At 44.8% G+C, this 15445-nt stretch overlaps 1 protein-coding gene across 1 annotated transcript; it reads right to left on the bottom strand.

Annotated features, from left to right (window-relative positions):
• Nucleotides 1-2393: 2393 nt before the first annotated feature.
• On the bottom strand, nt 2394-10656 carry LOC141511325 (keratin, type I cytoskeletal 42-like). Its single transcript, XM_074220546.1, has 8 exons — nt 10184-10656; nt 8155-8237; nt 7781-7937; nt 6637-6807; nt 5193-5318; nt 4625-4845; nt 2821-2870; nt 2394-2491 (listed from the first exon to the last, which is right to left on the bottom strand). The coding sequence occupies exons 1-8, from the start codon at nt 10637-10639 to the stop codon at nt 2394-2396; spliced, it is 1362 nt and encodes a 453-aa protein (XP_074076647.1). The 5' UTR covers nt 10640-10656.
• Nucleotides 10657-15445: the final 4789 nt, after the last annotated feature.

Below are 15445 nucleotides of genomic sequence, written 5' to 3'. Positions count from 1 at the left end.
GGCTGATGGCCAAACTGGGGGGAGATAAGCTCAGAACCTTCTCCTCTCCAGGAGGTTAGATTTAAGCCCCTGCTTAAATCAGACAGCACTGACTGGCCCCACCAGGTGACAGCTTGAAGAAGGGTCGACTAAACAATCCCCCTTCCCAGCCTTGCTCACCCTTATCACCCCTTCAGAGCCATAGCTGGTCTTAAGTTCACTCGAGGCAAGGGAAACACAGTCTGGGCCTTATCACCCTTTCAGAGCCACAGCCAGGACTATGCTTGAATGGGGCAAAAGAGAGAAGAATATGGCAGGGGGCCAAAAGACAATCCATCCACCCATAGAGGGGATGGACCAACCCTCACCAGGGAGCAAGAAGGAAAGCCCCCTCCCCAGTTTGGGACCACAAGGCAAAGTTCCTATACAGTGATACCTGCAGGGAGAAAGTACCCCTTTCACATCAGTACCCTGGATAAATACATTATTCAATATAACAAGTTATAACTGGAATACCACCATCTTCTAGGGCAAATCTCTGGCAACCATGTTTCCATTCTGCCAGTATTCCACCCCAAGGTCTCAGATCCTTCCATCACCCATACCAGTCTGAATTTTCAGAGAAGGTGCCAAATCCAACCCTCATCAAAGGCTTGGCACAGACCTGTTGTCTTGAACCAATCAGTATCTATTAAGCACCTACTCTATATCAGAGAATACGAGGACCCAAAGGCAAAAATGAAAGTCTCTGCCCTGCTCTGGACTCTCACCATGTTCCTAGGCCTTACAGAAGGTCCTCTCCCAATATGGCTGGACTGAGCCCACCAGAGTGATAAAAAGAGAGTTTATCATATGTATTGAGAAGGAGGGAGCAAGAAGAGTCATTTAGCCAGGACAAAAGGAAAAGGATGGAATAAAGGTGAGGGAAGGGATAAAAGCAAAGTTAGGATGAGGAAGAAGATGTTCCTTCAACTACACTGATCAACACAAGGGCCAAGTATATTCTAGGAGCCCTGGTATGAGTGATGAAGTTTCTAGACACTAAAGTTCCCCAACCTCAGCTGTTTACTTGGGAATGCCTCAAAGGACTAGGGGGTGGGGTCTGACCTTGACCCTGAAGACACTGAATCAGCTAGAAACCAAAGGGATCTTTCAGCTAGGCTCCACCCTCCCTGAGGAAAAGTTCTGAGATCATCTCCCCCCAGTTTCACCATCATTCATTATACCAGTGCCAAGAAATCAGACACTACTTCCTATAAATCAGGGTTTCTTAATCTGAAATCTGTGTATTTGAAAATTTTAATATTTTGATATCTGATATGTGATATCTAGCACAGATTTCCTTTGTAAGTACCTATATTCTATTTTATTCCATTTAAAACTATTATTCTGCTGAAGGGTTCATAGGATTCCCCAACCTGCTAAAGGGGTCGATGACATAAAGAACATTAAGAACCCCTGTTCCAGTACTATAAAGGGAGAAGAGTGAGGCTCCAGTCTCAGCTGAGCCTTAGAGTCCTCCCCCACCCCCTTCCTTAGGTTCCTAGGCCCAGCCCTGGGTCTCAGGGTCCTGGGCAGGCAGGCTAGGTGGAATGTGGTCGTGTCTGGGGCTGCCAACTGCTTTCCCATCTCTCCAGACAGGCCCAGACAGTCCCCTATTTTCAGCCAGACAAGATTCCTCAGTGGCCCAGGGACTGCCAGAGAAGTAGAACAAACAGGCCGCCCCCCCACGCAGGCACACACACCCGCTACCAGTCACTGAGGAAGGGAAAAGTCAGTCAGTCCTAAATGGCAATGCTGCCCTCTCTGAAATGCCCTACAGTTCCTTCTCTCAGTTGAATCAGACAATGTAGTTGAGAACAGACTGTAGTGGTGGGACTACCCCTCTCTGTAGCAGGGAACTTCAATCTCCTCTTCTTCATGGAGGCCAGTAGGGTTAAAGGGCCAGTGATCTCCTGGGATGTCTGAGCACCAGAGAGAGGTTGCAGTATACAGGTAGAGAGATGGGACCCCTCCCATTTCAGTCACTAGTGGGGATTCAAGCTGGCAGAGAAGCAATAGACACAGACTCAGTGGAGTGTGTGGGTACAAGTCAATACCCAAGCCAGACACCTATGACAAGAAGTCTTAGAAGAGATATGAACTTTGCCCACCTCACCCTCCTCACCTATAATCTCATCTCCCTCTGCCTTGAAATGAGATCAGAAGAGGCTGGCGGTGGGGGGGGTCTTCAGTTAATAACAGACCAGACAAAAACAAAAATCAATCTGCAGAAAACTTTAATAGGATATACAGAGAATGGGGCAGCAGGAAGCCAATATGGGAAAATGTTAGCTGAGACCCAGACCCTATGCCGAGAATGGAAGAAATGCTTCTCTTTCTCCATGCTGACCATCCAGGTGCCTGCAGCAAGCTTAGTGAGTGGAGCGGTGGACCTGCTCCCTTGAAGAAACTATTTTTTCATCCTGGACCTCCTCCACAATGGTGCATACTTGGCGACTGGTCATCATGGCTATAGGCAAGGTAGGGGAACAAGGGGGTGGAGGGTAGGGGATGAGGAAAGGAAGGAAACAACATGAGGAAAGCCCTGGCAGGGAATCCCTGTCTCTGCCCAAGCCTGTCCTAGGAACCAGCCCCACCCTCTTTTCATTTGTAATCACTCTCACCCCATCTACCCCCCCCCAAAGATCCTCAGACCACCCCAGCAGAAGAGACGCTATGTTTCACACCATTCTTACTCCATACTCCTTCCCCATCAGAACTATTCTCTATCCTCTCTGCTAACTGCAACACCAGCCAGCTGTGCAGTTGTCCAACAGATCAGAGTGTTTGTTCACTTACCTTCTTGGCTGGACTGGGAGCCCAGAGTAGAGGAGAACTGGGAAGCCAAGCTGCAAGGATGAAAGAAGAGGACTAGTTAAAACAGTGACTCCAATTTGGGAGCCCAGAAAAGTCTTCTTGGGGACCATATTCTGATGTCATTATCAGCTCCAAGATCCCCATCCTTCCCTGCTCTTCCTCCAACCTCACTGATGTATAGAGGGAAACTGGCACATGGAAGGTGAAAAGAAGAATTAGAAAAATCAGTTCCCAAGGGGAGGAAATGAAGACCCAGTATCAAGTACCACATAATAGAAGCTGCTAGAGCTAGCCAGAAATACCTGAATTTAAATCTGGCCTCAGATGCTTAATAACTAGGGGATCACTAAACCTCAGTTTCCTCATCTGTTAAAAAGAGGTAATCACAGAACTGTTGTGAGGATTAAATGAGGTAATTTGTAAAGCATTGTGCAAACTTTAAAGTGCTAAATAAATGTTAGTTATTATTATTAATAGAGACTCATGGCTTCATGTGCAACCCTCTAGTGTATAAGGAAGTGCTCAGTGTAATTGAGTTTTCTTACATTCAGGGAAAAAATAAAACTGGGGAGCATGGGGAGTGGGGGGGATAGAAAAGAGTCAGATGCATATTGTGAGAGAAAGAAGAAGAAAAAGAAGGAAGAGGAAAAGAAGGAGGGAAAGAGAAGATAGGAGAGAGAGGACAGGAGAGAAGGAAGAGGAAGAAAGAAGAGGAAAGGAGAGAGAAGAGAGGAGAGGAGGGTTAAGAGAGGATAGTGGAGGAGAGAGCAGAGCAGAACAGGACAGGAGAAAAAAGGAATGGAGAGAGCACAGAAAAGACAAACCATGATAAGGAAGGGCAGACCCCAAATCCATAAATGGTTTTTTTGAGAAAAGAGCTAAGTAAGTTGTTCTCCATGTCCAGGGAGAAACCAAACACAGTGAAATGGACAGCTTTAAAGCACGAGAGATTGTGCTTGGATGGCAAGAAACACTTCTCTAAAATTTTTCAGAATTAAGTGATTAAAGTGGGTTCCATAGTCTTGGTTCCTAGATATTGTCAGAAATAGAACAATAGGTCATCAGACCTAAAAACTTAAAATGGCACCTACTTGGAGCCTGGGGTCTGACCCAGAAGACTTCTCAAGATTCTTCCAAGACTAAGAGTATAGGATCATAAATTTTGAGGTAAAAAAGGACCTCAAAGGTCATTGAGTACAACCTTCTAACCCTCATATCTAGTCTGTGATCTTCTAACAAAGTAATATATGATATCTGCATGACCTTGGATAAGATAACAACTACCTTGGGCTTTATTTTTCTCATCTGTAAAATGAGGGGATATATGATCCATTAAGGATGCTTTATGATTAATATCCTTATGGTCCTGCTGACTTGTGGGCAGCATGTCATGATGGTTAGAGTGTCAGCCTTGGAGTCTAGAAGTCCTGAGTTCAAGTCAGGCTCCTGATCTATTATCACTTCCACCCCAGATTACTCCTGAAGATGATTCATTAAACATGTTGCCACTACATTGATAGAGTTTCCAAGCCAGGAGTTCTTCACATGGGCTGAGACCTACCAATGATCCTATGGCCCTTTAAGTTGCAGATGAGCCAATCAGATAATAACAAGGATCAAGCTACAGAGAAGCTTTAATAGAGAATAAATCCAGTGGGGTCTCAGAGGAATAGGGCCTTTCTTCAGGAAGCCTTCCTCTCACTTGCCTACACACCAGCCTGCCCCAGAGAGCTAGTTCAACTCTCCCACTCTCTCACAAAGTCACCTGCCCAGAGTGGTCACTCACTGGGCATCCTCCCCCTCCAGCAAGTGATGGTAGGTAGCAATCTCCTGCTCCAGCCGGGTCTTCACATCCAAGAGGATTTTATATTCCTGGTTCTGACACTCCATGTCACAGCGGAGCTCACACAGCTGTTGTTCAATACTGCTAATCAAACCTTGCAGTTGGGCCAGCTGAGCTCCATACCGAGTCTCTGTATCTGCCAGGGTGCCCTCCAGGGAAGCTTTCTGCAAGGGGGAGAGTGGAAGCTGGGTGGGTGGTGAATCCCAGGATGCTTTGCCCATTCACCAATACATATAGTACATGCTCAAACAGTTCAGGGGTCACAGGACAACAAGAACATCTCAAGACTGAGCTGAAAGAAGCCTCAAAACCCAATCTAGTCCAACCATCCCATTTTACAGATAGAGAAACTGGGGCCCAGAAAGGAGAAAAGATTGCCTAAAGTAATGCAGTTAGCAAAAAGCAAAACTAATGTTTCTATCCAAGTTCTCTGATAATAATGCTTTTGTCATGATCCCAAGCTGGCCTTGGAAGGAAAGGAAGTAGGCATCAAGGAGCAAAGAGGACTGACCATACTGAACTGGGACTGCAGCTCAATCTCCGGGTTCTGGACAGTGTGTCTCAGCTCTGTGATCTCTGTCTTGCTGCTCTGCAGGGCTTCTGTGTTGGTGGCCACTTCATGGTTCAGCTCCTCGGTCTGAAATTAATATCACCTTGGCTTAAGAGGCTATTCCCAGGGGGCAACTAGGTAGCTCAGTGAATAGAGCACCAGCCCTGGAGTCAGGAGGACCTGAGTTCAAATCCAACCTCAGACACTTAATAATTACCTAGCTTGTGATGTTAGGCAAGTCACTTAACTCCATTGCCTTACAAAATTAAAACACACACACACACACACACACACACACACACACACACACACACACACACAGAGGTTATTCCTAGTAGGGGGCAGGCTGGAGGTGGTAGGGCACAGGGACAAGACTTTGACCTCTCCCTAGTCACTGACCACCCTAGAAAACTTCTGATCTCCAGGTTTTCCAATCCCTTTTTAAGAATGCCATGTATCCACATACAGTAACAACAAGCCTCTTGCTATTGTTGTTCAGTCATTTTTCAGTTGTATCTGACTCTTCGTGACCCATTTTTTACTTTTCTTTTTTTTTTACAGATGAGGGCTGAGGCAGAGTTAAATATCTTGCCCAACATCACACAGCTAGTAAATATTTGAAGTTGGATTTAAACTTAGGCAGAGGAGTCTTCCTGACTCCAGCTCAGGACACCATCCACTGTACTACCTAGCTGCCTATACTAGACTCTAAGGAAATACGAAGTTTAGATAAAATACAATCTCTACTCTCATGCAATTTAAAAGAGAGTAAATATCATCATCATCAGAATTGACATACCAAACACTATGTTAATTAACTTACTATTATCATCATCATCATCATCATCATCATCATCTCATTTGATTCTCAGAACAACCCTGAACAATAGGGACTTAACCATATTTCACAAATGAGGAAACTAAAACAAACAGAGATTAAGTGACCTGCCCAGCTAATAAGATTTGAGACTAAATTTGAATTCAGGTCTTCCTGACTCTAGGGGCAGCATTTTATCCACTGCACCACATTACCATGATTTATAAACAAAAATACATCAGCGTATGAGAAGTGTACAGAATAAAGTAGTATCTGAATTCTGAGAGGTAGGATCTTTACCAACTGAAAGGACTAGGGAAGACTTTCTAAAAGAGGCATTTGAATTGGATTTTTGAGGATGGGTGGATATTCAACTTTCATGACACTTTGCTCACAGTTACCTTATACTACTGAAAATTCTGACTTGTATTGATAATTGGGTGTACCTCATTCGCTTTATTAGAAAGTAAACTGTTTTCAACCAGGGATGATGTCTTGCTCATTTTTACATCTCTTTCAGCTTTTTTTTGCAAATAGGTGTTCAACAAATGTTTATAGAATGAATGAATGAATGAATGAATGTCACACCTTGCTGAAAAACCAATCCTCTGCACCCTTGCAGTTCTTCTCAGCTATCTTCTCATACTGGTCTCTCATCTCAGACATCTCAGATAAAATGCGGCTCAGGTCCACCCCCGGGGCTGCATCCATCTCCACATTGACATCCCCACCAACCTGGCCACGAAGAGCATTCATTTCCTGGCCAAGAGAAGAATAGGAGCATCAATCATCCCTTTAAACACAGGCCAAAGAGATATTGCTTCCTCTGCACTATCCAGGGCTGGGGATATTTACTAACAATCTCCTTGTAATCCATTTCTAGTGCCTTAGTTTCAAGATTGATTCTTTCCCCATACCATTTCAGTCAAGTGTTCAAGGAAAACCAACTCATTCCCATGTTAAGGTAAGCCAAGCACCATCTGGAATGTTAATCTGCCCAGGGGGCAAGGGTAGCAGAGGAGGAACATAAAGAGCTTCAAAGCAAAAGTATAAATGCTTTGGGAATTATCCACTATTAATGCTTAACCATTACTAGATGGCTAAATGTCAGTTTAGATGTCACCTGGCAGAGAGCGAGGTCTGAAGGGGAAATTGATACCAGACACCTGGAGTGGAAATGGTAACTTTTGATGAGTAGGAAACAGAGTTGGTAGATGATTAGGAAAAATTGGAATTGGTCTGCTGCCCAGGAAAGAAAAGTCTACCTTGGGGTTCTTGGCACAGTGAGGGGAGGACATAAGCACACCAAGAACTTGCAAAATGTCATAATTTTGCTGAGATTCAGTCTTGCCCATTTTTCAAACTAATTATGCCAAAGAAATTCATGCCTGGGGCTCCAAGGGATAGACTTAAGGGAGGAATAGAATCAACTCTATGGGGGGGGGCAGGAGGTTCCCCTGCTATCACCAAAGGCTAGGTAGGAGGTAATGGGGCTGGGATCCAAGTAGAACACCTGGGGAAGATAAAGAATTCAGGCCTATTTTAGAGCAATTCTTGGAAGGTCCTTCTTGATTGAATTATGCATAAGAAACAAGGAATGACTAAACAGAGGAGTCCCTGAAGAACCACCCCCAGTCCATCCAGACTTTCCAGTTCTTCCAAGATCCCCCCACCTTCCATGGACCATTATTTGAGCATCCAAGAAGTTTCTCTTCATCCCTCCCCATATCACCTCCTCATGGTTCTTCTTGAGGTAAGCCAGCTCCTCCTTTAGGTTCTCAATCTGCATCTCCAGGTCTGCCCTGGCCAGAGTCAACTCATCCAACACTCCACATAAGCCATTGATGTCAGCCTCCACACTCAGACACAGGTTCAATTCAGTCTCATAACTGGGAGAGTTGGAGAAGATAAGCCATTCTACACTATGGACTCAGTCAGAGCATTATAGAATCTAGAGAAGAAAAGGGTTTTAGGTAATCTGTTCTATTCCTTTCATGTTACAGATAAGGAACCCCAGTCAGATTCATAGATCACTGAGAATTGTCCTCTAACAAGAAGATTTCCCTCTACTCTTACCCTCTCCTTATCAACAGAATTCCAACTCACTTAGTAGGGAAGTCATCCGCAGTCAGACAGGCATTATCAATCTGCACAACCAAGCTGGCATTGTCAATGGTAGCAGCCAGGATCTATGAAGAAGACAAGCATGAAGATGGGGGATGAAGAGGCAGACTTGAGCAGTCCTTCTGCAGCTTCTCAGTCCACTGAGGTGGGCCCTCCCACTCCCCCTCATTATTTCCTAAGTCTTCTGGTGGAAGATATCGCAGTTGATAGTATTCTACCTGTGCTTTCTGGCCACCTGAGCTTTTGTAGGAAGAAGAAGAGGAAGGAAGAGAGGAGTTCAAGATTCTAGTTTGGACTTTTCTAGAATCAAATCACTTTACCTTTCACAGACTCATCCATAAAATGAAGACATTGAGTTCCTTCCAGTTCTGTGTCACTCAATCAGAACAGTATAATGGAAGGAGCACTGGCTCCAGAATAAGACCATCTGTGTCACTTAACCTTCTCTCAGCTTTGGTTTCCTCATTTGTGAAATGAGGAGGGATGGCAACTAGGTGATACAGTGGATAGAGCATTGAACCTTGAGTCAAGAAGACCTTAATTAAAATTCTACCTCAAATACTAACTAGTGTGAGGGGCTCTGGGTAATTCAATTAAGACTCTTTGAGCCTCAGTTTCCTCCTCTGTAAAATGGGAAAAATAATAAACCAATCTCCCAGGACTGTTGTGAACAAACATAATGTGTTCTATAAATTTTAAAGAGTTCTCTAAATTCCAGATATCATGATTGTTATTATCATTATTCTATTTTAATTATTGACTTAGATGATTTCTTAGGTTTCTGTTCTAGAACTATGGCCATCCTATAAGGATGAACTTCTCTATTTCAGTATCCCCATCTATCCAACCTAAGGAGTTTCACCCTTCTCCAACTTGTAAAATGTCATCATTTTGCTGAGATTTAGTCTTGCCCATTTTTCAGACTGATTGTGTCCCAGTGCCACTAAGTAAAACGAGTTAAGAGATACAAGAACCCTTGGAAGGATCCAGTGCTAACCAAAGAAGGGAATTTTTTTAGCCTTGTTACTGTTGTTACATGTCTGTTATTTGGTGGAATGAGGCCAAGGTTCAGGAAGCTCCCTCATATACACACTCCTTAAACAGGGGCCTCTTTTATCCAGACTTAGGTTTTAGACTGCTGGGGATCCCCTTGAGGTTTTCCCCTTGAATAGACTAATTAACTTATCTACTTTGGCATCTTGGGCCTTCTCCCTTTCCAGAAGAGAGACTCTCAGCCCTGCTACTGAGTGAGAAGCAAAAGCAAAGCCAAGACCCTCAGCAGGGTGAATAGGAGAGCCAGGTTAAAGACTATCTTGGCACAAGAAATGGGCAAAGTCTAGCCAGAGGTTATGAGTCTGTCCTCTCCCCACCAGTCAAAGACTAGCTCCAAATGGATGCTGAGAAAGACTTCCTTGATTTACCAGATCTGAATCCTCTGCCACCAAAGATCCATTTGCCCTCCTATGTCATGTTATGCTGCTTGTCTGTGCTCCTGAGACACAAGAGAAGGGATCTGTTCCCATGTCTAAGCACAGTAACCAGTCAGCATCAGACTGAGAGCTTCCTGAGGGGTGCCAAGAGGGCAGGGACAGGACCACCCTCAACAGACCAAGAAGGGTGGGATCTCCTCCTCTAAGAGGCCTCCTGCAGTTGGGACAGGCAGCACATACACACCCTAGATAGAGACAGATAGAGACAGAGGGAACATTTTTAAAACACCAGGTACAAACAAGTGCAAGAGAATGGAATAATACATGGGCATGTAGAGGTTGAAAAAACCTAGAATAAAGGAAGGATCAGTGAAGGGTGCGGTTAAGCCAAGCAGGCTCTCTGTAGGGGGGAGGAGGGAAGACTGATTCTAAGATCAGTAAATGGACTTTTCTGAAAGGTAAGAATGGGGAGGACAGAGGCAAGAGACAGAAGACAGAGAATGGGGAGCTCAAGTTGGGGATAGAGAGTCTCCCCAAAGTCATCCAATAACGTGTTTTCCCCTTAGTCCTCTAGGTCCTACCTTGTTCCTCAGGTCCTCAATGGTCTTGAAATAAGGGCTGTAGTCTCGGGCAGGTCCCGGACCCTGCTTCTTGTACCAATCCCGGATCTTCAGCTCCAAGTCAGCATTGGCCTCCTCCAGGGCTCGCACCTTGTCCAGGTAACTGGCCAGGTGGTCATTGAGGTTCTGTATAGTCTCCTTCTCACTCCCTCCCAGCAGGGTATCCCCTACACCTGTGCCAAAACCTCCTCCCAGGTTGCAGCTGTAGCCACCACCGTAGCTGCCCCCCAAGCTGGAGGTGAAGTGGGATGAGGTGACTGACATGTTCCCACAGCTGCCGGACCCCAGGAGACTTGGAGCAAGGCAGGCTCCCCCAACCCGGACTGAAGACACCCTGGAGGAGCCACTACCCAGTCCACAGAGGCCTTTCATGGACCCAGAAGTGGAATATTGTCTGACAGTGGTAGTGGTAGCCATGTTAACAACTCAATGTCCAGTTCTACTCAGTCTGACTCTGGGCAGCAGGACCCCAGGGCATCCCCTTTATACTCAGGCCAGGGGAGGAGCCCAGGTTCTCTCTCACTCTTGAAGTCAGAGCCAAAATCTCAACAGTTTAATTTGTCTCCTCATTCATTCCTACTTGGAGCCCCAGGGCTCCCAAAAGGACAAGCAATTTCTGACCTCCCCTGGAAGGATGGCCTTCTTTCCCTCTCCAGCTGCTCCAGGCTGGGATATAACATAGATTTTTTATGTCTCCTCCAGAGACAAAGGAAGTCATAATCTTACTGACTAGCCCTGGGCAGCAGGAAAACAAGGGAGATGAACATTTTCTTGGAACTCACAATCTTCAATTAAGCAAGGAATGAGCTCAGGAAGCTGATGTGATTTGGAGGGGAAAATAGCCCTAGTGATGATGGAGAGAAGAGGCATCATCCCCTCCCCCTAGGTACCTTCCATCCATGACATCCATAACATAGGCACTTTCCTCCCACAATCAACTGGGTTCTCTGACTCATATTTTTAAGCCATTGGTCACTCCTTCCACTTCTACCCAAATTGCAAGATTCCTCCTCCCTCTAAAGGAGCCTGGACCTTCCCACTTTGGCAAGGAAACAGGAAACACATACAGGAAACATTTAGACAGCTACATAAAATAAAGCAGGGTATAATGAATGGAAAGCTGAAGACCTGAGTTCAAACACTGCCTTTGATAAATTGTGACCTTGAGCAATCATATCATTTTTTTGAACCACATTCTCCTATCCTAAAAGGGAGTTGGACTCAATGGTCCCTTCCATCTCCAAATCTATCATCCTATAAATATAATAGAAGTTAAGTCCATCGCTCTGTGGAAAAGCAGAGAAAAGGACCAATGGAACAGGTTCCCAAGAATAAGACTTCCAGGCAGGGTCCAGATACATCCCTTTAGACCCTGAGAAATGAAAGTTCATCAGGGAATGCTTCCCAAGGAAGAGTTTGGGGCCAAGTTTGAAAAGTGCCAAAGACCACCTGGATCCATAAGATAGATTTCTTATTCTAAGCCAAGATTCCAGAAGCTCCATGCCCCAATCTGAGCAACAGGAAGGATAATGCAGACTACAGGGTAAAATCAAATAATCATTGCTCTAGAAAGAACATAGGATACAGGTAAGGATTTAGAGCTTAATCTCCCTGGTGCTAATGATTTATCAGCTGCCAAGAGGAGCAGGCAGGGTTGGGTGGCTCCCCTGGTTTGTTTGGGGCTGAAACTTCCCAAGCAAGGAAGCAGCAGGGTGGCCTGTCCGCCCCCTCGAGGGTGGAGTTCAGCTTGCCCATGGCTGTCCCCATCTGGCACAACCCTGTCAGAGCTCAGAGGCACTGGTAGCTGCCAGTAGCATCAGGGAGGGGTCCTCGGGTGGCACAGGACACCCTAGTCTCAAGCCTCAAGGTTTTTTCCACTGGTCAGCTCTTTGCTGGGTGGAAATGGGAGGCCAGGTGTTATAGATTAGATTTTCCATGCTCCTTTGGGGCTCTCCTTAGGTCTTTTGCTCCCTGCCTCAAGCATGACCCCACTTTGTTCTTTCTTTCTCCCTAAATCACTTGCCATCACCTTTCCAGGATCCTCTGGTTCCCACAACCAATGCCTCTCCAACAATACAGCTGAAGTGATGATAATTAGATAGCAGGAAGGAAGGTAAATATGGAAGAAGATGAGGACATCGGATTCCCTGGGAACCTCTGAGTAAAGGAAAGATTCTGTGTGTCTGTCTGTATACTCAGAGCAGAAGGATGGATGATTATTTCATCATCTGACTCTCTCCTGCCATTAAAGGAAAAGTTCAAAAAGGCTGAAATTCTGAATGAAGTCTGAACTAGGACCTGTGACCTTGCACCTGGCCAAATCCAAATCATCCTCTGTCCTTCTTCTTTAGTTCCCCGAAACTTCAAATGAGATAGAGAGTCAGCTGGACATGGGATAAAATATCCAGAGGTTCACAATGTTTTGTTCTTCTCCCTATCTAGGCAAAGAGAAAAAAGGACAGAAACCTCCCCCCCCCCCAGGCCTTCTACTGTATAGGAAACAGGCCTCCCCACCCAGGTCAGAAGTAGGCCTCCTTTCATCCCCAAGAAGACCCCAATAAAGTTGCTGTGAACAGCAAGGAGCCATCTCCCAAGGTTCTTTCTCCACCATTTAGGGAAGACTCAGAAGTTGGAAAGCTGAGTAGAAACAGAAACCTTTGCATCTCTGCCTTCTCTATCCTATTCTTCTAACTTACAAATTTTCCTCACACTGTATTCCTCTCTTCTCCCCACCCCCAAGGAAATTATAGGCCCAAGCAATTTTGAACTGAAAGGGACATTTGAAGGCATCTAGTCCATATCTGAAGAAACTAAGGTCAGAGAGGAAGAAAGAATGAATGAATGCACATTTATTAAGTTCCTTGGTTATTGTTCAGTTGTGTATAACTCTTTGTGATCCCATTTTGAGATTTTCTTGGCCAAGATGCTGGAGTGAGTGGTTTGCCATTTCCTTCTCCAGTTCATTTTACAGAGAAGGAAGCTGAGGCAGATAAGATGAAGTGACTTGTCCAGGGTCCCTCTGCTAGTAAGTGTCTGAGGCTGAATTCAGATCTCCTCAACTTGAGACCCCAGTGCTCTATTAACTGTTTTAAGAAAGCACTACTAAGTACAAGTCAAACTGTGCCAAGCACTCAGGGAAAAAAAAAAAAACAAAGGCAATCCTTCTTTCTCTCATTGCATCAGGGGAAAACAAAATATATTGCTGAGAATATTTTCCAGAGCTGAGATTCTAACTCAAGCTCTCCAAATTTAGCATTCCTTCCCCTGTACTACATAGTGTTACTTACTCTCCTCCTTAGGACTTACTCATTCAAAGACCCCCAGATAGAAGATCACATATTCCAGGGAAGCCAAAGCCCACAGGTGGGCAGAAGTAGAAACCTTGGATTTAGAGTAAACAAGGCTAAAAGGAATGAGTGTTGGTCCAAGGCTCTGTCCTGGCAGAACTGGTTCCCTCAAAAAACAAAGGTTGTCCTTCTTTCTTCTTATCTAGTAGGTAACTTCTAGCCCAACTGGTTAAGATTGCTGTCATCAAGGGGCAGCTAGGTGGTAGAGTGGACAGCGCACCAGCCCTGGAGTCAAATTCAGCTTCAGACACTTAATAATTGCTTAGCTGTATGACCTTAGACAAGTCACTTAACCCCATTGCCTTAAGTAAATAAAATTTTTAAAAGGAGATTGCTGTATTCAGGCTCTCTAAACCTGTTTCTTCATCTATAACATAAGTGGTATGGAACAGAAAGTCTCACAAGTCCCTTCCAATACTGATATTCACTAGCTCTGTACTCATATCTCAAAGATCCCAGATCTTAAAACTGTTTTCTCAGTGGTCTTGAGGGCTCTGAGTCTTGGAAGAACATCTTATCCTCCACAGAGGAAAGAAATGGAAAGCCAGCTGAGATCATAGGAAGGAAGACAGGAAGGAACTAAGAATTTATTGTGTCTACTATGTACTGAGCGTTGCAATAAATACTTTACAAATATTACTTTATTTGAGCCTCACAATAACTCTGGGAGAGGAGAGCTATTATGCTATGTATTATTATGATCCCCATTTTAACATTTGGAGAAACTGAGGAAGACAGTGACTATGTGAACTCCCCAGAGTCACACAGCTAGTGTCTGAGATCAGATTTTAACTCAATTCCAGGCCATTACTCTACATAGGCACCCCACAGCTGCCTTATCCCCATAGGATTGGGGACTGAAGTTATACATCAAGTAGAACTTTTTGGAAGGCTTGACTTCTGGAGAAAATCTAAGGAATCATTTTCTCTTTGATAGAGGAAAGAAGTTTGTCCTGGAACATCCCAGGGAAGAGAGGAAGTGGGGAGGAGAGGTACAGAGGACACATTTAGGGTAGGTTAACTACCCAGAAATAAATGATTGGGCTATATGGCCTTGCATAGGTCTTCTCAACCCTGGGATTCAGGTTCCTGCCCTGGCCTGCCCACCACCCCCGATAGGGAGAGGCTTCTGGCAATAACTGTTAGGGCAGATCCCTGGGCATCTTGCCCCAACCATCTATCAACACCTCTACCCAAAGCAAAGAGGAGAAAGGCAAGTGAGTTCTCTCTATCCCATATCTTGGGGCCTCTACAGGCTAGAGGTATAAAGAGAGGTCAGGGAGACAGACACTGTTACCATAATGCAGACCATTCCCTTATACACAAGGTATAGACCATTCCCCATTCCGCATTTCTTCCACCAGAAGATCTCCCCAGGAGTGGTTCAAGGAAGAGGGAATCATAGGATCATAAGAATATAGAAGACTCAAGTCTTCCTGACTCCAGGCCCAGCATCCTATCCAGGTACCCTATAGTTACCTTATCCCCTTAGGACTGGGAATTGAAATTAGGTATCAGGTGGAACTTTCTGGAAGGCTTGTCTTCTGGAAAAAAACCTAGGGAATTATTTTCTCTTTGATAGAGGGGAAAGCGTTGTCCTGGAACATCATTGAGGTAATTGGGGTTAAGGGATTTGCCCAGAGCCATACAATTAGTACATGTTTGAGATCACATTTGAACTCAGATCCTCCTGACTCCAGGGTTAGTGCTCTAACCACTGTGCAACCTAGCTGCCCCAGGTGTACAGACTCAAATCTGGAAAGAACATATCTAATCCAAACCCTTTACTTTTATGAGTAAAGAAACTCAGAAAGAAAGGAGTTAAATGACTTGTCCAAGGTCATGGATATGCCTAAATGACATAGTTGGGATTAGC

Source organism: Macrotis lagotis, chromosome 2, assembly GCF_037893015.1.
Source record: "Macrotis lagotis isolate mMagLag1 chromosome 2, bilby.v1.9.chrom.fasta, whole genome shotgun sequence".
In the NCBI taxonomy this organism is placed as follows: Eukaryota; Metazoa; Chordata; class Mammalia; order Peramelemorphia; family Peramelidae; genus Macrotis; species Macrotis lagotis.
This window is presented reverse-complemented; position numbering and strand designations above follow the sequence as displayed.